The sequence below is a fragment of the Galleria mellonella genome, unplaced genomic scaffold, assembly GCF_026898425.1.
Source record: "Galleria mellonella isolate WM207_F2 unplaced genomic scaffold, CSIRO_AGI_GalMel_v1 utg143, whole genome shotgun sequence".
NCBI lineage: Eukaryota > Metazoa > Arthropoda > Insecta > Lepidoptera > Pyralidae > Galleria > Galleria mellonella.
Window position 1 is genome coordinate 861,043 of NW_026441997.1, and position 27,961 is coordinate 889,003.

Genomic DNA, 27,961 nt, shown 5'->3' on the forward strand with positions numbered 1-27,961 from the left:
ACTAATTTAGTAGTCGTATTACGAAATTAGTAATTACTTATTATTTGAATAACTAAATCAGTCGGACTCGCGTATCACTTGTTGTCATAGATAGAGCACAGTTACTACAGTCTTCAATCTATATTGTTGATTATATTTTACTGACAGTGCTGACACTGACAATGACATCTTTAGAAATTTGAATTCCATATTAAATTCATTTATTGTTTTTATTTTTTTTATAGTTTATAAAATTAATTTGAATAACTGTTCTATTCTGTAAGCGTACCATAGTCTAGTCAGCCCATGGCATCTTGTATTCGTCTACATAATTTGTCCACTGTATTAGTAGTAATTTAACAATAGATATTTCTGTTCTTTAGATGTAAAATTAACACATTGGTGTTTACATCTCGTCATTACTATTCGTCGCTAAAATTTTGCTCTTGATAATTTCAAGTTCAAGGCTTATACGGTACGTAACCTAAACCCTAATCAATTATCACCGTTATACGCTTTTTATTTACTTTTTCTTTATTAAAATTAAACCTTATGTTTTAAATAATTTGTTGCAGATGGGTTTAAAAAGCAATGAAATCTCACAAACTAATTTATATGATCGTGTAAAGAAGTTATTAGTATCTTTAGAATGGAGTGATTGTAAATTTTCAGTGTCTGGAAAGGATTTCAAAGCACATAAGTTAATTTTAGGTATAAGTAGCCCTGTATTTGAAGCTATGTTTTATGGACCACTGTCAAATAATAAGGATGTTATAATAACAGATATAGAACCTGACATATTTCAATTAGTACTTAATTATATTTACACGGATAAGGTTGACATATCTTCAGTGGAACAGGCCTTTGAATTATTGTATGCATCAAGGAAATACCTTTTGCAATCTTTAGTTGAGATATGTATAACTTTTATACAAGAAAATATTAGTATTGACAATGTAATTGAAGTTCTTAATTATCCAGAATACTTACAAGACAAACAGTTGATTACATACTCTTTAAAATTATTTTGTGAGCATCCTAGTTATTTATTGCATGAATATAAAAATATAATAACACATTCATGTATGAAAATAATACTTGAAGCTGAAGAAATAAATATTAAGGAAAAAGATCTGATAAAACATGTTTTTGAATGGACTATTTGCCAATGTAAACAAAGTAATATATATTGTACAATAGAAAATAGACGTAACATTTTAATTAATAATGGTATATTTAAATTATTGAGGTTCTGTGCACTAACTATAAATGATTTAGAAGAAATAGTTAAAGATACAAACAATCTATTGTATCCATTCGAAACTGAATACATTATGGAAGTAATTAAAAAATCAGAAAATATAACACACAATAATATAATTAATTTACTTAGTTCAAATGATATTCCGAGAAGTTCATTGAAACCACAGTGGTATTTCTGTCACCGCAGTCCTTTAAGATCAGTTGCACCTATTGTAATAGATATAAATAATTTTATAGTGCATACTAGAATCAAAGTAAATAAACCTATATTTGTTAATTCACTATGTATACCTACTAGAATGGCACCTGCAGTCACATTTAGGAATAATACTCCAAAATTGTACTCTGAGCAATTGTCTATTTCTGTAGTATCAGAATCAGATAATAATGTAGTTAAATTCACAAATTTTATGAACACTGTTGAATATGACTCGGTTGTGGATATAGAACTAAATGAGCCTTGTCTTATAAAAAAGGACAAATGGTATAAAATCAGTTTCATGTGGACACACAACAGATTCACATCTTATTCATATGTTGTGGAAGTCAGGGATAGAGTGTATAAAAGTCACAAGATCTTAGTGGAATTTGATGATTCATTAACAACAAATGGAAGGTCGGGTAGTTTCTTAGGTGGATTAAAATTTTGTTTATAAATTATAGTATTTAAATAATGAGAATAATATTTATTAAATAGTATTATTACAGTGTGTACTAAATATATAGATTTTAAACTTATTTAATCTACACAATTTATAAAAATATTATGTTTAAATAAAGCAATATAACATAAGTATACCAATATCTGTATATTGCTGTATATTTTACTACTCTTTGGTATTGTTATATTAATTGGAAGTTTATATGTGACTTATATAGTTCATCATTTCATCCATCATCCGTTCACTGCTGGACATAGACCTCCCCCCATAGATGACTAATATAGTTATTAAAAATTCTATAAAAGTCAACAAAATGCCTCGAGCGGAGTACTATGTTGTTTTTCAATTTATGGTAACTATGTAGATATCTGTTTAATCTGGTGTTTATTTTTATTAGGCAAAAAATATAATTATTAAATGATTATTTATTTATGTAACTATATACTTATTTATGTTATTAAGAATGTAAGATTTATTTTGGCCATATGTATGATGTTGGACAATGTTATAGGTAAGCATACAATAAAATCATATTTATTAAAGTCTGTACAAACAAGTTTTTTTTTTTTTCGAAAAGTAAAACTAGAATAAATAAAGAAATGTCGCCCAATAAGTTATCTTTGGTTCCTAATGAGAAAATTACTAAACTTTTATAATTTTGTTAAATACTATAAAGTACTATTAAACAAAATTACAAAACAAAAGTTATTTTTTTTAAATTTGATTTTCAATTTTTAATCCAATGGTTATCAAAATTGAAAACCGAATAACTAAATAGAACAAATTAAATATAAATTGATACCTCCAAATTAAATAGTGTAAAATATAGAGATATTTATTCGATGGTCACTTTACCACATTAGGTTTAGCAGCCCGCAGATATAACTTTCCTTCATATAAATATTTTAAATTTGTATACACTTGAATATACAAAGATACAACTAAGTCCGTTTTTTATCATTAACAATAAATACTTACCTATATAATATACAGCAGTGTAATTCGATTAAGACAACCTCAACCTACATCATGTTCTACATTTTTTGTTACCTTTTTAAACTCGTAACATTGCCTGTAAAAAAATAATAGCCAATACTTGTTGAGCCACTATACATATAAAAAAAGGAAACTTGACTGTGTATTTTGTATGTCATGCGATTCATCAAGTCTGAACCAATTTTAATTATCCTTTTTTTTCTTCAAAAGACGCCCGTATTTGAAAACCTAACAGTAAGTAATTTGGCGCAATGGCTAATTTCTTAAATACGTAAAAGGTTATTTTTCAAGTGTAATTCCTAAAGAGAGATGACGTCAGGCAGGCGGCCAGCCGTAAAACTAAAAACCAAATCTTTTTGTAATATGAAGAAAAACAGATTACGCCGACCCTAAATAATAATTGGGATAAGGGTAGGAAGATGATAGATAAAGTGATCCACTTCATTAGTCAATTTACATAAAGAAGTCTTATGACGTCCTAGATTTGAAATTAAATGTTTTTTTTTTATCATTGCGAATCAAGAAAACATTACAAACTGTATTCGTAAGAAATATGAATAAACATTGAATTGTATTGAAGGACATTGCTCTTAACAACGCGTTGCTATTATTATTCTGTACGCTGTGAACTAAATTGACGAACCATACAGTCGGGTAAGTTTGAGCCTCAAACGAGTTTAACTAGTTAGGTATGTAGTTTTGTTTTAATATAAAAGAAGACCACATGGTAGAATAAAATACTATCATTATGTAGCGCAGGTACAATCCTTAATCTATGCTTTATAGATATACGCGGCGACTTTATGCGCAAATTGTATTTCTCTTTTCGCTGTATCAATATATCCGATACACGATAAAATACTAAAATAGATAGTGCATTAACAACATAAAATCCATTTTAACTACGATGATAATATTTGTGAAACTGAACGGTATTCATCTAGCTATCGTTCGTATGTTACATTAAGATTACATTGTATTTTAAAAGATACACTATAATATTATAACAATAATCAGTATACGAGAATATGTAGAATGATGACCATTAGTAATACAACCATATAGGTTTAAAAAAATTATAATTTTATCTCAACGAATGTTCACTATACAATACTTGATAAACGTTTCAATTATGAAAATAAATGGTTTCCATTGAATGAAGAGTTGCTGAAAAAAAAACCTTAGTTCCATTAAAATATACACTTTAAAACATTTAAAATATACATCATCACTATATATCTTCTGCAAAAGTGTAATAAAGATATAGGTACAAAAAAAAAAATACTGAGTATAATTGATATTGTTAGCATTCTTTTAAATGAGTATTCAATCAGTGAAACTGAACATTTTCACCAAAGAAACATAAAAAAGACAAAAAGTTTTTACTTTGTAATTTCTTACGGCGCGTCTAGCTTTTAGTGCTTATAGGTGACACAAAATTTTTTAACGTTTCGAATTTTTGATTCCAGAAGTTTGGATCTTAATATAGATTCTTAGTTTTACGTATAGCTAACAGTTTCGATTTTACCGTGTAGTTAGAACCATTTTCCAAGTCCAAACTAATATTATAAAAAGGAAAAATTTGTGTGTTTGTTTGTAAGCATTTTGTAATGAGTAAATTAAAAAAATACTTAACAGATTTAAAGTTAATTAGTATCGACGATTAACATAGGCTCATAGATTGTTTAGATAGAGCATCGAGCTTAAAAAATGAGTCAACTTTTTGTCAGCTAATTCTCAAATTAGCGGACTCTTTTTTTTATTAGTGTTTATATTACTTACGCATAACATGTATCTAGACGTATTATTTAACAAATAAAACGAGTGTTTACACATTAAAAAGATGCAGAAATGATAACACAAAATAAATATAGATGTTACAAAGGAATCATTCATAACTATTTATCGCGCAAAATTGTATGAAAAATTTGACCGTTTTTCTCGAAGTACAGGGTGGCCCATCAGTCCTTTGAAAAGTAAAATTTGAATATAATGAAAACGTCGCGCGTGAGCGGTGTAGGGGAAGCGGGGGCAGTAACTTCGGTTTCTGGGAATTTAGTAGCGATGGAGCGTTTCACCGTAGCGGGTTGTGCGTTTTGTGTGCGCGAGTTTTATCAAAACAAAAATTCGGCAACCGTTGCGCATAACATTCGAGAACACAAAAGATTATACAACTTTGACGACACTCCAACTCTTCAAACGATTAAGAACTGGGTTGCTAAATTCGAGGAGACCGGTTCGACGTTAGATAAACCACGGTCGGATCGCCCAAGAACATCATGTACGGAACAAAACATCGACACAGTGGCACAATCTATTCGTGAAAATCCTACACAGTCAACTCGTAAGCGTTCCAGTGTATTAAACGTACCCAGGACATCGTTACAACGGATTTTGAAGAAAGATTAACTTATGCACTCTTATAAAATTCAGTTGGTGCAAGAATTAAAAGAAACTAACGCTATTCAGAGAGATAATTATGCGAATGAAATGTTGAATCGGTTTACTTCGTTCAATAACATAATGTTCTCTGATGAGGCTCACTTCCATCTTAACGGGTATGTTAGTAAACAAAATTGCCACTATTGGAACTCCATCAATTCAAAACTAAAGCATCAGAAGCCTTTACATAGTCCTAAAGTGACAGTTTGGGCCGCTATGTCAGCCCATGGTATCGTAGGGCCTTACTTCTTTGAGGACGGCAGAGGGCGCGCGGTTATTGTTACTTCGGAGCGATTTTGTGGCTATGATCGAAGAGTTTTTCACAACAGAATTGCAAAACTTTCCAGGCTTTAATACCTGGACGTGGTTTCAACAGGATGGAGCTACTTCCCACATCTAACACTGCTATGCCCGTTATCCGTCAACTTTTCCCTAGCAAAGTTATTTCTAAGAGAGGAGACATTTCCTAGCCACCACGTAGTTCGGATCTGACTCCGATGGATTTTTTTGTGGAGCTATCATAAGGCTAAAGTATACGACAATAATCCGTTGTCAACTGATGCCCTTAAAGGATAATGTCCGCTGAGAAATGGCAAGCATTTCAGCAGTGACGTACCGCGCAGTCATCGACAATTTTAGAAGTCGTTTGCAAGAGTGCCGTGATCGTAACGGATTACATTTAGAAGACGTTATTTTCAAAAAATAATTCCCGTTTTTCAAGCTTTATTTGTAAATAAAAATATAATTCATAATGAAATTAGTTTTATTTTAATTAATATTTTTAATATCAAAGGACTTGTGGACCACCCTGTATTTCTATGGAGACACTATCTATATATTCTAAGCATGGGCTGTATTTTATTTAAGAAAACCGTGCAGAGCTGAGGCAGGTTCTATCTATATATAGTATCTATACCTATACTAATATTATAAAGAGGAAATATTTAATTGTTTATAATGGATGAACTCAAAAACTACTTAACCGAATTTAATATATCTTTCATTTATAGTAAACAGCATTATCTGAGAGTAACATAGGCTATATATTATATTTTATCATGGGTAGATAATAGCCATAGCAAAGCCGAGGTGGATCGCTAGTAATATTATCTATAAAGAAGAAAATTTTGAATTTTGTATATTTGTAATGCATAAACCTAAAAACTACTGATTTAAAAAAAAAAAATCTACTTGTAGGAAACTACAATATCGGCAAGTAACATAGACTATATATATATATATATATATATATATATATATATATATATATATATATATATATATATATATATATATATATATATATATACCTATTATTTTCAAAAATATTATAGATCTCTATAAAATTTATAATAATCAAAAACAAGATATCAGAAATTTGCCTATTAAAGCTAACTTAATAAAAAATACCATATGCAAATGACCAATACACGAATAAAGACACTTCCTTGTTACACATTATATTTATCTTTGCATTATACATGTTTACATATTTTTTATAGGTGATTCACATCAACAATAAACGACTCATTTGTAACATAAAATACAGTTTAAAACATGTTGGTAAACAGACTAACGTGGGGGCCCCTCTAATTTTTTTGTAAGTTGTATTATACGTTCTGCTTCTCGAATTCCACTGATTCTTGCCCCATGCACTGTTGCAAAATATCCAGGGACAGTTGCTTCCCCTGCAAACAGAAGAATCGGCGGCTGTGAATCACAAGGTCCTGGTACTGGTGTACCTAGTTCACACTGATGACTCACTGTAGAACAGCAACTCATGTACGAATAAGCCCCACAAAAATGAGGATCTGATGCCCATCGGGAACGTAACATCATTTGTGGATAGGGGAGACAAGGATTACCTGTGAATCTTCGTAATAACTGTGTTAACCCTTCAGCAACATCATTGTCTGTCAAGGTCTCCATAACTGCAGCTTCTTGTCCTGATATCCAGGCACATAGTACATGTTTGCTACCAGGCATTTCATCAATAGAACACACACCACGAGTCCAGTCACATCTACACTGCAATTCTTCAGCTGACCAAGCCAATTTTAAATTACCTTCGTGACACACCCAGAATGGTTCAGCATATTCGAGAAACACTTTATCACTGAGTCCAAATCCTAAATTACAAATGGCATCTAATTTGCATACAGGTAGAGGTGGAGCAAATAACTTATCTGCTTGACATTTAAGACATCCTAGTGACATTGTAAATATAACATAGTCGGCAGTCAGCTCTTCACCATCGCAACATTTAACGAGTACACGACCCGCGCCTGCCTGGCCTGGACCCCAACGAATTACGTTTACTGGTTTATTATATCGTATACAGTTATCAGGAAGACCTCGTAGCAATGGTGCCATTACTCCAACAAAACCTAATGGTACTCGAACACTCCCGCCTGGTAATTCTATATAACTGCCGTATTGGTCAGCACTAATAAGAGACAGATCATCTCCACATTTGTTTCTTAAAATATTCGTAAGTCCAAACATTACGCGAGCAGCATCATATCTTTGATCTTCAGGGAAATTATGTAATTCTTGTTGTATACGTAAGCCAATAAAATTTAATAGTGTGCCGTGTAGTCTTTCACCCCCAAGTCTAAATAAATTAGCTGCTTGCTGTTCTATTTGTCGAAATGTATGATAAGCTGTTATAGTAACTGGAAAGTCTACAGCTCGACCTTCACTAGTACAAAATAATCCACGGGATGCATCTAGACGAGGTAACGGTGTCTGTAGAAGTCTGTCCTGAGATGCGAGTGTATATACAGAATTGGGTAAACAAGCGCCGTGTATCCATTCTGCGCCCATTTCAATGACTGCATCCCCCAACCAACATGAATGGATCCGCCCACCTGGTCTGAAAATAAAGTACTTTAATTAAACTATACCTATAAATATAAATGAAATTATTTAATTAATAATTAAATTGGTATACATTACGACTACCTAGTGGATACCTACTACTCCTATACTATATAGACTAAGCTACATAGCTTGATCTAAAGATTTAATTCTCCAGTTCCACTAGCTTCGTTTCGGAGTTTTTATTTATTTAAACTTTATTAATACATGATACAAAACGTAATAACATTTTCATACAGCCAACCATCGGGAGTTACAGAGACGACCTAAAGATATGTTTTTTCTGAAGCAATTCTACACATTGGTGTATTTAATATTACGTTGCAAGGGGACTTGTCCCTTAAAAAAGGCGCATATTATGTACTTTTAGACATGTCTTTCCCCATAGCTAAAGGCTCCGCTCCTAATCCTAGAGTGGGTACAGCCCGCCCTACCCTCCTCCATAAATACGCCTATACATATATCCACTACTGTAATGGCTTAAAAACTACTGGCAAAACTTCCCTTGTGGGAAAGGCTTATGTTTAGCAGTAGACAGTTAACAACTGAAATAATGAAAGATTGTAAATAAGTAGATATGTTTTCCCATAAATACTGTTTTTTTTTTTCAACTTTTTAATTATTTTGAATTTGGAAATTTCTTTTGATTTCGCACCATTTCAGATATTTTTTTGTGTTCATTAATCAAATTACAATATGGAATGGGGTGTTAAAAAAAATAGGATTGCAATGATCGCCTTGCACAAAGTGGGTATAGAGGCGTCGGTCATATTCCAGACACTTCAAAAGCTTGGTATCAGCAGTATGTTCGTATATTGTACTATCAACAAATTCAACAACACTTCCTCTGTCGAAGACGAGACAAGATCGGGGCGACCGCGTGCTGTTAGTACTACAAAGGCTACTAATGCTGTTAAAGCCAGAATTCCTCGAAACCCCATTAGGAAGCAAAAAATCTTATCGCGAGAAATGAAGATACCCGCTAGGACTCTGTCGCATATTATAAACAAGACCTGAAGCTCGGTGCTTAGCGTCGATATACAGGACATACCCTAAATTAATGTTTACAATTAAAGAGAGAAAATCGCCTTCTGTCGCGGTACGCATGTGAAAGACAGAAATATTCTCTTTACCGATGAAAAATTTTCACGATTGAAGAACACTACAATAAGCAAAATGATAAAGTGTACGCTCACAGTTCTAAAGAAGCTGCTCAAGCGGTCGGAAAGGTACAACGTAGTCATCATCCTGCGTCAGTGATGGTTTAGTGGAGCGTATCTTATCAAGAAGTCACAAAACAAAATTTTTGTGAAAAAGGAGTGAAAACTTCAGCCAAAGTGCATCAAGATATAGTCTTAGATCGTGTTGTAAAACCTACACTTTTTAAAAATATATAGTGGACTTTTCAGCAGGACTCTGCGCCTGGTTACAAGGCACAAACTATCCAAGCCTAACTTGAAACCAACGTCCCAGACTTTATAAGAGCTGAAGACTGGCCCTCATCTAGTCCAGACCTCAACCCTTTAGATTCCAGATTATGGTCAGTTTTAGAGGATATAGCCTGCTCTGTCTGCCTGAACGACACGGCAACATTGAGTCTCTTAAAAAATCTTTGGAGCAAGTAGTGGCGAAATTTCACTTGGAAACAGTGCGTAAATCCATAAATTCGTGGCCAGACTAATTAAAGGCCTGTATAAAAACCAAAGATGGCCATTTCGAATAGAATATTTATTTAATTTTTTGCTGCGACTTTTATAAATATGTAGGTATCAATTTTAGTAATATTACATTACTTCATAAAAAAAAATCATTTTTATTTGTAACATGTAATTATGGCTGGACTAGATATATCTAACTGTATAAGTTATATCCAACTTGCCTTTCTTTTGCTTCGAGAACCACGAAATTCCGAATGCCACACTGTGTAAGACGATGTGCAGCTGACAGTCCCGCCATTCCAGCACCCACAACTATTACCCTTGGCTCCTGACAACTTGGACTAATACTACTAGAATCGAGAATACACTGTTCTTGTCCCGCTCTGCTTACTACACTGCTAAGTCCACGGCGTACTATCATGGTCATTTGCATTACCATGTTTATCTGTGGTGCGTAGATGTAATTTAGTATAATCCGAGGACTCCTTTTCCATATTGTTTTCATACGTAATAATTTCATTTTGATATATTGTTTGCATACAAAAGTAGCTTTGCTCCCATTTACGCTAGAAATATTACATGTCACTTTCCAATTTTGGGATCTATAAAAAATTTGTACGACAATTCACAACAGCATAGAGCAAACAGAAGATATTTTCTGCTTTTAATTTTTAAGAAATTTAATGGCTATATGTAAATGTTTATGCACCTCCTTCGTAGGAATGTACCAACTATACTTATGTTATAATCTATACTCAATATTAGTTACTTATTCTTAGATTCACAGAAAAATTTAATACATGAAATGCATAACTCTATAGTGAAACTAACCCCCCTAAGGCATTGAAGGTGTGAATTCATACCTCGGCCATATCGAATTTTTTTCAATTAGATATACTTTTTTTGACGACCTGGTGATGTAAATTTTACGTGACAAATTTTATTACCGTGTTGGGTCCATATCTACTAATTTTCTATTAATGTAGTTATTTTTCATGATACTATTTGTCTTAAATTATGGATATAACCTAATAAATGAATTTACTGAGTACAGAGGAATAACACCTGAGTCCTCAGGAATGGCAACGCATGGGGGGTATCATGGGTGAAACAGTATACTCTGTTATGTCCATGGTACTGCTCGTGCCTATAGACGACGATTACTACTTTCCATCAGGTGAGTCGTCAGCTTGTTTGCCATTCTAAGTTGTATAAAAAAAAAAATAACACAGAAAAATAAATGAAACAACATTATCATATTGGAATACTCCATATAATTCATACAATAAATAGACAATTAGATATTTATAAATAATGTATAACTATTTTTTTTTATTATCTTTTACCTATTGTCTCGGATATTTCACGAATATTTTTATATAAATGTGTACTTAGGTAAATTTATAATAATTGGTCAAAACTTATCACATAAGTAATAATTTACAAACTAAATATAAAAATTACAAGAGAAGTTTATTTTACAAAATAAATCACATTTGATCATCACAACATAGTCATCAGTAGATGTACTCTGTGAGTATATCTACTACAGTACCTACATATTTAAAATTTGTTCCCAAATTGCAACGATACGAATAATAAAAATAATTATACTTGAATACTTTATCACATTAGTGTTGAAAGAAACAAGTCCCACTTGTATTTATCCACTGGTCAACAATTTTCGCCCTTGTATCGCAATAGCGTAATAAAAAGAATTATTTATTCTTGTAGTAATAGTGAAGGTGTTAATAGAATCTATATATTCACATTAGAAGATGAAAAGTGCAACTACGAGTACAAAGACTCATGTAAGCTAAATTTACTATTTAACTACTAGGAATTTTAATTCTTTCTACATGTAGATTCGTTATAATAATAATATATTAAATGTAAATAATATGTAAATTTTAATATAATGGTACAGTAGATGTCTATTGAATAATATTATGTTATGTAATAATGACAACACCAAGTATATTTTAAAGCTAAGTTAGTAGATACAAGGCAATAACCATAGTAAAAGTACATACCTAATATAGTCAACATAAGTCAAATTCACATGGCATTTAGTAAATCTATATAGAATCTGTCTTTTATGAATACAGGTAAATTAATTACAACTAGGTAGTTGTTTTATGTTGCCAAATTGAGTTTTAAGTAAAAAAAAATATTTTATTAGAAGAAGGATATGTTATAATTAGGCATCTACTTTTTAAATTACTAGGTGTATTCTCATTAACTATTAACACACGAACACACATATGTGCACATATAATCACTAATAAACAAATAATAATAATTAGCTCTATAACTTGTTGAGATTTGAGGATAATTCTGAATTTTATATCATTGAATTTTTAGTTGTCGTTCTAATAATATTTGTTTCAAATTTCTTATTGTTTCTTATGGCTTATTGTTTTTGAAAGTTTTCAAGACTTCATCTGCTGATGATTTAACTTCCTCCCAGGACACTTGAATATCACTTTCTTCAGAAAATCGAGAACAAACAGCTAATCTTAAGAAATAGACATCATCAATTTTTGAAGGAACAAGATGAATTTTTCCCCGCCCATTAATACGTCGCAGCAACTCTTCATTTAGTTCGTTGCTCCCTTTAAGTCTGAAGCAAACTAAACCCATTATTACCTCCTCAAAAATCTCGAATCGTTCATCCGAAGTGCACAGCTTCTCAAAGAGATGAGCCAAAGCAACATGTTTTCTGATGTGTTTTTGCAGATTTTCCACACCATATAATCTCAAAACGAACCAAAGTTTGAGAGCTCTGAATCGACGTCCAAGAGGTATTTGCCAGTGTCGATAATCAGGCGCCGATCCTTGCTGGTCATGCTTCAAGTAAAGTGGATCTACATTAAAGGCATCAACGATCCACCGTGGTTGTTTCAACCACATTGCAGAACAGTCAAAATTCACTAACATCCATTTATGGGGATTGAAATTAAAAGAGTCTGCTTTCTCAATGCCTTTCATAAGATAACGAAATTCTGGGCAGATGAATGCAGATCCAGCATAGGCAGCATCCACGTGTAACCACACATCTTGCGCGTTGCACACTTCGCCTAATTCATCCAACGCATCAAAGGTGCAAGATGATGTTGTACCTAAAGTGGCGACTACCTGCAAAATAATTTTTGTAATTTTAAAATTAATGGTACCTCTTTAAAAACATCTAATGTCGTGTGGTAATCATAAGGCACTTTTAACATATAACGTAACATAACGCTTAGATAATCGGGTCGATTCTGAGATGCCGTTTTCCTAAACTTATCTCTTAAATTAAAATTCTAATTTAATATCACAGTAAAATCTTTATTGTAACGATTAATATAAACTAATTTTCTAATAGCTTGAAACACAAAATGTTATAATGTTAGTTTATGATGATCCATAAAACAGTTATATCGCAAAATTATCAAATTAAAATATTAGGTCAAGAGACAAGTTTAGAGAAATGACACCTCAAAATCGGCCATTATATCTGTAATAAATATTTTTCATATTTAACACAAGGAGTTTTATTAAATATACCAATAGATGCCAAAACAATATTTTTTAGAAATCTGTCTGTGTTTGTTCTGGCATCACGCAAACACTACTGCATGAAGGTGAAGGAGGTTTTTACAGTTGTGTTTCTTAAAATCTAACTTAAAATGTTTGTGTATGTTTCTTTTTGATACATCATCTAGAAGTGGTCTATTTAATTAGTTTTCTATTAATGAAATCCATGCGAACGAAGTAGTGGACAAAAAGCCATTTTGGATAGAAAATTACAGTATGGTAAATTATAAAAGCATTTAATGTCTATTTGAAATAATCATAGATATCTTAAATATAATAATATTGGTGTTCTTTTTCCAAAACAAGGGATTCAATTCCTGCCTAAAAATGTAAATATTCCAAAACCTTCGACTTTCAGTAATATTTTTGTTATTCTTGAGAAATAAAAAATACTTACTGTCTCCAGGTAATTCTAATTTATCTTTATCCCTTGAAGTGGAAAGAAGGCCGTATAAGCGCTTACAATAAACTTACAATAAAATAATACTTACATAAAATGGAATAAGCCCATTGCGTATATCTTCTTCCATGGCTTCACGTAATATATCACCACGTAGTCGCCGTTTACAATCCGGCTTCAATGATCGGAGTTTTACCCCACCCAAAAGACCAGCTCTTTCCACAGATGAATGTGCTTGCTCTAAAACATCATAAAAAGTAATAAAATTAAAGGATTCAAAGTTTGTTATGTAATTATTATTTTTTTTTTTTTTACAACACAGGGAGCAAACGAGCATACGGCTCACCTAATGGTAAGTGACTACCGCCGCCCATGATCACCCACAACACCACCGGCATTGCAGGTGTGTGGGTGATGGCAAATGCAATATATATTTATACTTATTTATATTTATTTATCATTTTTCTATTAAGGTGGACCGATATGTTTTTCTGTTTTTTTTTTACCTTCCATTATACAAATAGCTTATAACAGGTACGTAAAATATATATATTTGTTCCTGTTATATTTTTATTTTCGGAAAAAATCTTTTAATACTTAGTAAAACAATTTACATAATGAATATAAAATCATTAGCATTCTTTTAAGGGATTGTCTATAAGTAAAATCAAATACTTTTCGAAAAGAAACAGGGATCGCAAAGCAATTAAAGATTATAAAATTAATATTACTAAGAAATTCTGACATTGACGATAAATATAATGATCTTCGATCAATGTAGAAGAAAGCATTAAATGGAATTAAATGGAAGTGATGTGAACTTACTATTGCAATATCCGACAAGTTTCGAAAGTATTTCTGTTTCGGTCCATTCAGGATGTGACTCCTTAACACGCTGCATCATCCGAGCCTTGGCACCGAGCAGCGCAACGAGTGTAGCCTCGCTAGCCGTACCCTGGATAACGCCTCCGGCTTCTCCTCCAGAACGAGCTAAAAACGTCTCTGGCAGCCCCAACATTTGGCCCAACCAGTCTAGCATCACAACCTCCAGCTCAGTACATGCCGGGCTTGCAATCTGGAAATTGAACATAAACAAACATAATAATAAGGCTCTCTCGTTGTAAGTATCCAAAATAGTTAATTTTAAACTTACTTAAATACACAATCATAACTTAACGCGATGAAAAAAACTTTGCAGGTAAATAGTACCTATTTAATGTCGACGTTTCGATATGAATTGCACCATGTCGTAGTCACAACAGGACATAAGTGTATAAAATAATTTTAGATCGTTTAAGAGAAAGTTTACTTTTAAATTGCTTTAAAAGGCGACAAATTTATCTATTAGACTCTACTTGGGATATTTTCGCTCCCACTTCAGTTCAATACCAATTTTATCAAGACAAAAGTCATTTTTATAAAATCAAATAGAGAATTATAGAATTTAGACATGTTCATGCCGGTTACAGCTTTACTCGATTATTGTTTTGAATCTACTGACAATTGTAATTAATTTTAAACTTTCGCGTTGTTTACACAAATTTTAAATACACTATCGGGACTCCTAACAATAAAAAAACTACGTACCTAATTAGACACAGATACCAGTGTAAATATTATTATATTATATCTCTATTAATTTATATATAAGGTATATTTAAAATAAATAATCTATGTAAAGCGCTAATGAATTAACATCTTGGATAATTAAAAATTGCCAAATGTTTTCGCCTATTACAATCAGCCAGTTTACAAAATAATTTTTTAAAGGATGTATTATTAATTATATTAATTTATTACCTTGTTATAGATAGTGTTCAGTGATATAATAGGTACTAGGCACATAACTTGTTTTCCTTGTTCGCATTTCGAGACAAGTGGCATTGACAATGACATTGGTTTGCAGAAATAGCTACTAAAGTTCAAGCAAGTTTTATTTTACTTATTTCATTCATTATTATCATATCAGCCTTTAACTGTCCACTGCTGAACATTTTCCTTGGAAGGGTCTTGCCAGTAGTTGCCACACTTGGCGAACGAATTGGCAACCGCAGCCTAACGCTTTGGAGATGTTTTAAAAGGAACGTTGCTCCCATCCCTCGTTCTTCTTTAGTCACCTTTGCGACACCCACGGAAAAGGAAGGCCTAGGCCTAAAGGAGGTGGCCTATTCTATGCCGAGGCCACAAGGCACACACACTTATTTCATTAAATTAGCAAAATAAAAGCTGTTTCAAGCAGCTAGAGAAGTTTCTAGGACATAAAAACACAAAGGGGCAAATGCTTAGTATACTTAGGTATATAGACCATAATAAGATAGAAATATATATATATATATATATATATATATATATATATATATATATATATATATATATATATATATATATATATATATATATTAGTATTAGAACTTATCCATAAGGCACCTATTTTGGATCGTTTGTTGTTTTCTTTACGATTCTTTTTAAAACTGAACAATATATATATATATATATATATATATTTTTTTTTTATATACCATATCTATGTTCTGCTTATAAAACGTATTTAAATCATATTTTCCCAAACACCGACATACATTTTCACCGCTGGTAAGCTTTCTTGTCTCTTTGTTAGTTATGTTACAAACTATATACTTATCCACATAGAATTTAACACAAGTTTTACACATATTGCTTAATAGCAAAAAAATATTAAAATCTTAAAATTCTTTTAATGATCTGTAACATTTACCATATAAGTAAATATAACTCCCAAGTTATTCGTGTTTTAATCGAAAAGCAGTTGTGTGTGTATGGCTGTGTTTCGATTTGAAGGGTGGGATATGGCGTGAATTTACAGGGTACAAAGGAATAACATCTGAGTCCTCGGAAATGCCAACGCATGGGGGGTATCATGGGTGAAACAGCATACTCTGTTATGTCCATTCATGTCTATAGGCAACGGTTACCACTTTCCATCAGGTGGACAGTCAGCTTGTTTGCCATTCTAAGTTGTATAAAAAAAATATCAAATCAAAAAATGTTTTAATATTTTTTCCTGCAAAATGTCAATTGTAATGTCTACACTTTTTTTCAAAGAATCTAATGCAGCTTCACATGTTTTAATACAATTAACGATAATTAAAAAACAAATTTAGTGACACATACCCATGTAAAGCCGATGCAGGCAATAGCACCGCTAAGCATATCGGCCACGATAGACGGATACGAGTTAGCCGTAGGGAAATAGGCGTGGAACCGCGGGGAATGCCAATGCGTTACCCCGGACATAACCACTCGTTCGATATCGGCCATGACAGCAGTCCATGGCTCTGGTTGATTGGGAGCCTGCTCTGGTACGAGGGGCCTTAAGTAGCCTGGCTTCACTGATGGTACTACTTGCCTGAAAATAGACGATTATTATTTTAAAGATACTTCAGTATTTCATTTCTAATAGTTATTTATTCGAAAATATCAAAAATGGTTCGTAAAGAAAATGAACATTGTAATTTCAAAACCGCACTACACTTACAATGGTCTGAGTTATGATGATGCATTTAATTAGGTAGGTCGTTTTGCAAATTCGATTTCTGAGATTGGTATTTTACTGAATTTAACTATTCGCAAACGGTAGGGTTCATATGTTTTACTGTTTTTGAAGCCACGTAAACTCAACGACGGTAGTTTAACAGGATAACATAAATAAAATAAAGATACGAAAATTGCTTTGTATTTGCTCTACTCATCTCATAGATACACATTACTTACATAAACTTTTTTAGTACAAACTCTTGACAGATTAAGTTATTAAACTCACCTATCTCTTATGTTTTCCAAATATTCTGCTATGTAATCAGTCATAGCTTTGGCAAAATCTTTAAAATCTCCGGCTTCCATCGTCTCTGTAATAGAAAAATGCAGAATTTATGAAAGGTGGACAAATATTGTAACATAAATACGTAATAAACGTAAACATAAAAACAACGAAGCTAAAGTCAAGCAATCAAATTATTTTATTTTAAAACTTAAATTTAGAACAGCAGCAACGGTTTCATTCAAAATCAAAAACAATTAAATGCAAAATGCATAAAAAAATATTTCATAAAGTCATTGAAAAATATACAAGATAGCTTTACAAAAATAATTCTAAAGCGTTGATACCTATTTAATACGTAGCTATCTACATGGACACTGAAAACGAAAACAACAGTTAATAATAATACACTTTTACGCATTAAATAATTTTTTAGACATTCTGTGCGAACTATAAACAATGCCATACATTTGTTATGACTGAAACTGATAATCGTTTAGTAATAATAAACATGTTTGTTCAACAAATACAACAAATAATATAAAAAAGCTATATATACATTTTTAAATTTTTATTATTTTCATCAAGTGGCCTCTAAACTAGTTTGTCGTGCTAAATTGCATAAAAAAAAAAAACATTAAAATGAATAAAATATTTGAAAATTAAAATTTATGCACTAAGATACCATCACATATAATATATTATTTATTATATTTAGACTAAAACGAACCAAATTTCAGATTCACATCTGGATCCGCCATATCGATACCTAAAAATTACGTCAAATGTATTAGCAATTTTATTTACTGAGTCTTTTAAACTTCTTGCTAATAGATAGTATATTTTTAATCGAATACAAAAAGATTTCTCTTTATTCTTGTTTAGGTATATGTAAAGCGATATCTTCGCCGATTCTGTGCCGATTTTGATAATTATTTTTTTGTGATAGGTGGTCCCACTTGTTTCGAAGCAAAATACGGCACAATTTAAACTCTTTTAAATTTAATTATATATATATATATATATATATATATATATATATATATATATATATATATATATATATATATTAGTCTATTTTACTCGTTTGAAAATAAAAATAGTAAAATTACTAGCCAATTTTAATTTTGTCGCTATTGAAATTTTCGTTTTTAACGGAGCAAAATATACATTGTATAACTTAACTATTATAACATTTGAATTCTAAATCTCATAATTTATTTAACATGTTGACTGCCACGATAATTTTCAGAAATCTGACCTAAAATAACAATTTTATTCATTGACATTGTATTATTAAAAACTCTAATTCTAGTACATAGTTATCACCAAAATGTATAAAAAAAAATACAAAGAAACATTAAAATATTATTTTCTATTTTGATTTTGAATTAATTTATTAAAAAACAAACCAAAAATATAGTTATAAAAACTATATATTTGGTTTGTTTTTTAATAAATTTTCTGTTCTTGCAAGCTTGCATTGATTTTTTTGTTCTTTCCCCAAAAGCCCCCTATCGACATTAGCAGTAATATGTATCGAATTTAAATTTAAAATTTAATTATAGCTGCACAAAAATGACAAGAAAACACCGGACGAATTATCTCGTAGTTAGCAGTCAACGTGTTAAAATAGATACTAGAATATAGAGAAAATGTCTCACAATTACATTATAGACACAAATATATTCCTGTAATATAAAATGTTAAATAAATCTATTACCCCATAGTATATTAGATAGTAACTATTATGGAATTAAACCTTGGCAAAAACTTCGAGCCTATTGTCTATAATATCCTTGATAATTCTAGAAAATTGTATCTATTCTACCTACATAATTGCGATCTGTAACTTTCCCATGACAGGCACTGACTTTTAACCTTTCATTTAAGAAAATATTTTTTTTTAATTCATAAAGTATTATTATTATATACAAGTTGACTCAGTAAACGATTATTGCCACCTACCGGATTCATTTCTTCCTATCGATATAAAAACTATCCTATCCCTCAAGATGAAGCAAACAATACAATCACAAAGTTTCATTAAAATCGGTTAAGCGGTTACAGAGATTAGCGTAAACGAACATTAAGATTAAAAATGTGATCACAAACATCTCAAATATCTAAGTTATAATTAGAACGTTTTTCAATTGTGTTCCAAGTTAGTAGCACTTAATTTGGTCACATTTAGCCGTAGATATATATCATCGGTCAGATATTACCTAACATATTACATTACTTTCACAAAGGTAACGTCAATCTAACTGCTGGATTATTCAATGTAAAACTAACCGTGACCATGGATATCACTAAAAGAAGAAACATTAAATAGCTGACCTTACCTACTTTTTTTTTTATTTTACCTATTTCAAATTTCCAAGTTTTATAAGAGTTTAAATTCTAACTCTGAGTGTTAATACTCGTAAAAAGTTGAATATAATTTTATTACTACAAGTTTTTCATTTATTTAGTAATTCGTCTCTGTTGTTTATGTTGTTTACAATTACAAAATTTCAATGAGCACAAGAAATATTTACTTTTTGAATTATAAGAAATATTATAAATCAAACATATCGAGTATACGTAAGGCTGACTTAAGTCGTGTCGTTTGAAATAAGTATAGACAATCTAATAGATTATAACCATTTATAGTTTTTCAAAGAATTCTCCGCGAGTTAACGCTTACCTTTGATTTAATACGTTGTGTATCTGATAAAAAAATCAATGCTTTAACAATTGCGAAGTCATTATAATTATTATATATAAATATTGATACGATCACGTATCAATATTAGACATCTTATATATCATACAAATATTAATAGATAATTGCTTAGATAACAATTTATGACAAAGTTATGGAACAAGTCAATGGGCTTTAACTAAAATAACTGAATTGATTGTATATGAGATTTCACAACTTTTTATAGTGTCACAACTGTTTAAAGCACTTGCCTTTTTTACATTTTATATTTTTAATGGAATCTCATTTCTTTTTGTAGGTCATCCTCCTTTTTCTTCTTAGGTAATATATGTACATATTATCGTGTGGAATATATGAATACCACATAGAATAAATAAAATCCCTTCCTTTTCCGTGGGTGTCGTAAGAGGCGATTGAAGGAACTTAATGGTCAAGGGATAGGCTGTAGCGTTTCTCTTAAAACATCATCAAAAGCCTAACTTTACAAAACCCATAACCGAGTCCTATGTTCAGCAGTGAACAATTAACGGCTGATATGATATGCATGTGTATATATATATATATATATATATATATATATATATATATATATATATATATATATATATATATATATATATATATATTATCTGTCAGCTACAACCGCAATACGTTATTTGAATAAAAACAATTTTTTATAATAGTTATTTTTCATTTAATGAAAGTGAATAATGAAATATCGGGATTTTTCACTCATTTTCCTTCCTCTACGTCTTTATAAATGCTAATTAAAATTTGAAGTTTGTAGGACTGTTAGAAGTATCTTCGAATTTTGATGATCGATGAGTTTGTCAGTGGCAAAATTGAACAAATTTTACTAACGATAATTCGTAAACTATAATATATAATTATTAGATATATCGGTTATATAGCTATAGTATATTCTCTTAAGCACTAGAGATTCAATTCGCTTTATGCACAATGAAATTACAGATTGGCCAAAAATCCCGTAAGTCGCTTCAAGAAAAGGATGGTACGGCTGTGTTCACTTAGCGGGGGTACTGCCGTCGTGCCCTCTGATTTATATTTCTATCAACCCGTACGAAACCGTGGCGGATCAATAGTATTAAACAGAGTACAGAATTATCTTTTATTTTAATAATTATTTCCTCACTCTCGTAATTCTTAATAGCACTAAAATATCCAGAAACATATAGAATAAATAGAAATCGTCATTTTTTATAATTCTATTGCAGGTTTTGGATGTTATCTGCTAAAAAAAATTACCAACGCAGATAGGGTTACTGTTATATTTTTCTATTTGTTCATAAATAAATTTGCTTGATTCTACACACTAAGATATCTTAGATCACTTAAGATGTCGATATTTTTCCATTAAGAGTTAATATATAATTCTGAATTAAATTTAGCCATCGATTGAACTCTATATTAAGTCTAATTTAGTGGCAAAAACAAATATTGTACATGCAGCTGTGGAAAATATTTCTCATTTACAATATCTATAAAAATATAAGTGTTAAAAACGCTTTTCTACCTAGAACTAATGCCAAGGGTCCATTAATTGCTTGTTTCTTTACCCTGCCACAATTTCCAAGACTATATAATTATTACTTATACCTAAATATATATATATATATATATATATATATATATATATATATATATATATATATATATATATATATATATATATATAATATTTTTTTAATTAGGAGGAGTAAGGTACGACATACATAGGTAATATTGAAAAGTAACATAGTAATTTTATTACAAACTCTACCATTACTGTATTAGAAAAATTACAACGGTTCATTATACGGCACTGTTTCTGTTGTTATCTCAAAGATTTTTTTATCGCATTACAATAAATTCATATATAATAAAATTAACTACTACTAATTGCACAATTAACTATGTATGTGTGCCAATCTCTACTATAAGAAATATATTAAGAATTAGTTAACATCAATTCCCAAAAATTTGTATATCCCTAAATACAAAATATATTATGGTAGACTTTCAAATGACAAATGATAATAGAAAAGGTGGAAAAAAAGATAAAATCAATTAATCCTCGCTCACATTTCTAACTCCTATTTTTACAGTAGATATACTAGAACATCACAACTTAAACATGGTGAACATAGGTTCCCAATTTGTGGTTCACGTTCAATGCCGAGAGAACGGCGTGTGCGACGGCGCTTTCGCAACTCGCGGTGAGCAAGTGGTGCGAGGTTATTTGCAGACCTCGTAGCCACGACACGCCGGTTACAATCAACGGAACTTTAAACTAGTCACAATTGTAAGATTTGTTTTTGTCAACAATATTCAGCATTATACTGTTAAATAACATCGAGTTTTACGGAACCTCCTGTAAAAGTTAATGTTACAAAAATGGACATATATAGATATCGTTTATTTATCTTATGTCTTTATCTTTTATTTTTCGTAACAATTTTTTTCTAATTTATTATTTCTTGACAAATAAATAAATATTTTTGTAACATCATGGTAAATAGTTTAATTACTATTTATATATTTGGTTACGGTTCATTGAAAGAATACCTAATAGGTAAATACCTTTTCTATCTCTACAGTTCTAAAGGCTGTTTCTATGCATAAATCGACATTCCTCGTGTATTGAGTAACTTACCGATTAGTTGGAACTTTACCGATTGGGTATTAACTTGTGTATACGAATAAACGTAGTGTTTATTATAGAAAAAGGTTTCTACTATTGCATAAACAATTCCGTACACTATTTTGAAACTGTCATGTCTATTTTCTGAATATAATTAGGCCCATATATTCATTAGTTCTTCTTATAGGTACAACACACATATGGAGATAAAATGATTGAGTTTTGTTACCTAACGTAAAAGTAAATATATATCACTATTCACTGTCTTACTTAAATGTAAAGGTCATCTATATCAGTCTAAAAATGCTTTATTAGTAAACTATCAATCCCAAGCCATATAGTTATGGTAAAACACTTGTCATTTAATAACCAATAATTTATAGATTCTTCCAATTGCTGATTTTAATAAAAAAAAAAAACTGTAACAACCTTTTCGTAAACAAAGTAAAAGAGATGGCTAGTTATTTTCATTGTGGAATTATATTGGAATTTTTAGCTGTACTTTAAATTAAAAAATGTTTTCATTAGGAATATGTTCAACACGCTAGTCAATACATAGTTCTAGGAAATTGGGTTTTTTCTTGTATGCGGGAAATAAGAGATTTAGTTGCAAACTATTTTTCCTCTCCATATTTCTTAAACTATAAGTACTAATTACTTGGTTAATAGCTTAGAATAGACTGATCACTTATTTATTTCTATGGAAAACTATAATAATGCAAAAATTTTAATTACCAATAATTCTGACGTAATAATTTTTTTCCACTATTTTTTTCGTAACCGACACATTACAATATTGTTTTTACTTACTAACACAGCGCTTCGCAAAATAAAGAAAGGCCCAGTAGGGCCTTTCTGGGGCGAAAGGATTTTTAGTAATGAGAGCTACCAATCACTTTGCTAGCAATATATCCTGTCAGGTCGACCTCCACGCGGTTCCCCCTGGAAACCATGGGCTAAGTGACCTATTCTTTCATTCTCACCTATCATCCCTCACTGGTACCCCGCCAATATATACCGATAACGCGGGCATATCATATCATTCCATTATCATCCAATACAAAAAAAAAAAGTAGAGCCTTTCTTAATTGCACAATTTACATAGGTAAATTATGCAATTGCATACCTCAATAATAAGTTTAGTTTAACCTTTAAGTTTTAACATACTTTTAACGGTTTAAGGTACACAGAAACACAGTTGCGTATTTCTTTTTTGTTTGTATAATTGTATTACTCAGTTTTGTGATAATAATTTGATTTAATGAAGCTATGTCAAGGTGAACAAAATACACGCGATCAAGCACTCGGCTCTATTAAATCTTAGTTGTTTAACAGTTATTATTGACAATAGATAAATATATTTCTAATTTTGATATAACGAACTAAGCTATAAATATAAATAATATTTCCAAAACTACAATTGATTACAGTATACAACGACTAAATCCTCTACTAATCATCATAAGGCATCGACGCTTAGTGATAGACTACATAATGATACATTAAGTAAGTTTTCAGAAAAAAAAAACAATATAAGCATTGTTACTACATAATAGACATAGCTAAGAGATGACTGCCTTCAGACATATTTGTAAACACCTTAAAACTCTGTCATTCAATAATTAAGATTGTGTTCTACAGAAAAAACCGACTTCAATTGTGGCAAAACAAGTTATTTTGATTTAAACACTAAACTACGTAACGTTTTCATAAAATTTCTATGAGAAGAATCTGTAAATAAATCCTTTTACGTAAAAAAGAATTTTCCTAATCAGTTTACAACCGACGAAGTTATGAAGTAACAAACATAAAAAAAAATAGAACAAAATTTAGAACCTTCGTCTTTTTAAAGTCAGTTAAAAAATAAAACTTGGTAATTAAAAATCGGTAAAATTACCATAATTATTTAACGGTGCTCAGCCACGTGCGTCTTGATTCCTGTCACATGACTCTCTACAACACATTTATAGTAGACTCTCCATTAATTTCAATCGCCGGTCTAATAATAGACTCAGAACTTATTCAATCTTTTATTTCTAACATATCTAGTTTTAATATTAACTTCGCTACTTCTGTATTTATATTATTGAACATATTTTAACTCCACTACATACCTACTAATAAGAGTACCGTGTGTATCATTCTAAACTTAATCTGTATTAATTTACAATAAACTACTATCATATGTAATAACGAAAATAAGTTCAGGAAATTTGTTAAATTATTTAAAAAAGCTTCTTCCAAATAAGGCCTATTTATTATGTAAAAGAGTTTCTCAGTGATGTAAACTTTTAGTCTAACCTAATCTTACTATGATTACAATCCCTAAGAGGTACATATGTGTATATTTTTACTATATCTATAGTATCAATCCATATGAGAGTAATGTAATAAATAAATATACGTACACGTACTTAGTCGTCAAAAATAAATACAGATTTTTTACATACTGTTATAAGTATAAAGTTTTCCTCCATTTCATTTTTATTTGTAATTATTATGAGGAACTTTATTCATATATATATATATGACTAACTTTTTGACAGCTACTTCGTACATGTAGATTTCAGAAGTAGGAAAACCAATGAAATAAATTTCTAGATATACATCACAATAAAAGAAACAATCAACAATTGTGAACACCACATTCAATTTGGTGCAGTAGTTTTACATGATCCTGGAACTAATAAATAGACAGACAAAATTTTTAAAAAATATTGTTTTGTTTTTAGTGGCTCTTCCCACACCCTTCATATAAATTATTCTTAAGTATATCTCATATACAAATATTCTATATACAATTTTATTATAGGTAAGTATTAATAAGATAAGATTTACATACATATAATATAAGTAAATTTCTTTAAAGTAGATAACAAAAAAGATGCATTACTCGTATTAAAATTCATATTAGCATTGACCCATTATAATCATATGTAGACCAAAGATAAGTATATCTATATATACCGAATATATCTTGCTTGAGAATTATTATTTTATTAATGTTACTCGTAAAAAAAAATTGAAAAATATATTTTTTTGTCTTACATTGCAAAATAATTACGTAAGTGGAAAATTATATTACTTTATTTTATACTAGTTTTTGCCTACAATTTCGTACGTGTGATTAATTTAAACAAACATACAAAAATTCTAATATTATTATTTTGCCCCATATTGTTTTTATTAGAATTATAAGAACAGTGGAACAATAATCGTTGAAGATAATGATAATGACATTTTTATTTGTTGTCTAATTAAAAAATGTATAGCTAATTATTTTTTAATTATATCTTCAAGTACTTTTAGAACAATGACGTATATATACTGTGTTATGCATGGTATTTTTACAAATATTATGTAAAAGTAAGTTTGTTTGTTTGTTACCTCATAGCATCGTAATAACTTAACCAATAACATTAAAAGTTGGTATTTACTCATTATATAGGATAGAGAAAAACATGGACTACTTTAACACTGGTCAAAGGACGAAGTCGCGGTTTAAAGTTAGTTAGAAATAATTGTCTAAGTTAACATAAGCTCCTTCATAGAAGAGTTTTGCCAGTAGTAGCCATACTTAGCACACGGATTGGCAACTGCAGTTAGGATTTGATGATGGTTTAAAACAGACGCTGCTTGACGCCTTGATCCCTCGACCATAAAGTTCCTTAGTCCTTAATTCCTTAGTCACCTTTTACGATACTCACGGAAATGGAAGGGATGGCCCATTTTATGCCAAAACCAGACGGCGCAATTATTTCAATAAATGTTTTAAATTTATTAATTTCCACATAAACATCTATTTACCTGCAGCTAAAATTGTAATAACCAATCCTCAGTGATATTTATGCTTAAATAAATATACACTTATCCTTAAATAATGTAATACTTATACCTAATGTAATAAAATGCAAGTTTTCCTTCTACTAAAGCTTACTTTCATTTCCTTCATATTTAAATAAAGTACTTTGTAAATTTTAAATGGATTGGTAATACGAGAAATCGAGTCAGCGGACTTTACTTTTTACAAATAGAAGGAAAATTATTGTGGGCATTCCCCATGTTGTCGTCAGCTCAAATGACTGCTGTCATATAATATTTATACTAAGAACATGATATACTTGTCTTTCAAATTTATTATTCAAAAATATAGTTCTGAAATAATAAACTACTAGGTAAATACCTCTCATATATTTAATTAATTTCATAAGGTCCACTATAGAAGTCATAGAATCTCACAAAAAAAAATGTAGATATATTATTATGTAGATATATAATCTTATAAATAGTACTCTTTATATTTTATGTTATTTTCTACGTAAATACAATAAGGTGCATATACCTAATCAATTTCAATTATAATACATAAATAAATAAGACAATAAATTTAAATCTACACTGTAATATAAATATTGATAACAAGACCTTAAGACATAATAATACGGAAGTAAATTTTAAATTAATTATTTACATAAGTACCTAACCAATATTATAGAAATCATGTCACCAATAAATACGACTTTTCGAATACTTTATTTACAAAATATAGAAAATGTGTATAGGCACTTACCTACTTATCAAGTATCATATTTATTATATTAGATAAATTTGCACATAGTATAGATAATGAGTAGAATTAAATTTCAAGCCAATGTAGAACAACACTGGAATTTATTAAATTCGCAATATCTTATGAAAATATTAACAAAAATTGCAGAATTACGTACTTACCAATTTGATGTTGCTAAAAAACTTTAACACGAAAATCTAAAACCACACGGCCACTTCAATAGGTCGTACTAAAAACTAAATGAACTAAATTAACGATGTATAAATCGTATATTTCACAAGAGGCCACGTTATCACGTTACGTGCAATACAGTGTATAATTCGGACTGGACTACGCCCGCCGCAGTATTGTAAGCTTTATATATACGTAGAAACAGTTCACTAGGTGG

General features: G+C 30.4%; 3 protein-coding genes across 6 annotated transcripts; 1 reads left to right on the top strand and 2 right to left on the bottom strand.

Moving 5' to 3' along the window:
• The first annotated feature begins 157 nt into the window (after positions 1 to 157).
• Positions 158 to 2,550, top strand: LOC113516999 (kelch-like protein 40). The gene is made up of 2 exons (XM_026901513.3): positions 158 to 454; positions 555 to 2,550. The coding sequence occupies exon 2, from the start codon at positions 555 to 557 to the stop codon at positions 1,896 to 1,898; it is 1,344 nt and encodes a 447-aa protein (XP_026757314.1). The 5' UTR covers positions 158 to 454; the 3' UTR covers positions 1,899 to 2,550.
• A 4,298-nt stretch (positions 2,551 to 6,848) lies between these two features.
• Positions 6,849 to 11,018, bottom strand: LOC113517045 (spermine oxidase-like). The gene is made up of 2 exons (XM_026901563.3): positions 10,102 to 11,018; positions 6,849 to 8,217 (listed from the first exon to the last, which is right to left on the bottom strand). Exons 1-2 carry the CDS (start codon positions 10,398 to 10,400, stop codon positions 6,915 to 6,917), a joined length of 1,602 nt encoding a protein of 533 aa, XP_026757364.1. The 5' UTR covers positions 10,401 to 11,018; the 3' UTR covers positions 6,849 to 6,914.
• Positions 11,019 to 11,131: 113 nt separating this feature from the next.
• On the bottom strand, positions 11,132 to 27,926 carry LOC113517095 (aromatic-L-amino-acid decarboxylase). Of its 4 annotated transcripts, none has more exons than XM_026901651.3 (7): positions 27,735 to 27,926; positions 18,003 to 18,032; positions 17,659 to 17,743; positions 17,010 to 17,244; positions 14,685 to 14,934; positions 13,951 to 14,099; positions 11,132 to 13,018 (listed from the first exon to the last, which is right to left on the bottom strand). In XM_026901651.3, exons 3-7 carry the CDS (start codon positions 17,736 to 17,738, stop codon positions 12,287 to 12,289), a joined length of 1,446 nt encoding a protein of 481 aa, XP_026757452.2. In that variant the 5' UTR covers positions 17,739 to 17,743; positions 18,003 to 18,032; positions 27,735 to 27,926; the 3' UTR covers positions 11,132 to 12,286. The 4 variants fall into 4 exon arrangements, with proteins under 4 accessions (XP_026757452.2, XP_052759585.1, XP_026757453.2 ...); XM_052903625.1 differs by lacking the exon at positions 18,003 to 18,032 and adding an exon at positions 18,386 to 18,424; XM_026901652.3 differs by lacking the exon at positions 18,003 to 18,032 and having other exon boundaries at positions 27,731 to 27,926.
• Between the last annotated feature and the right edge of the window lie 35 nt (positions 27,927 to 27,961).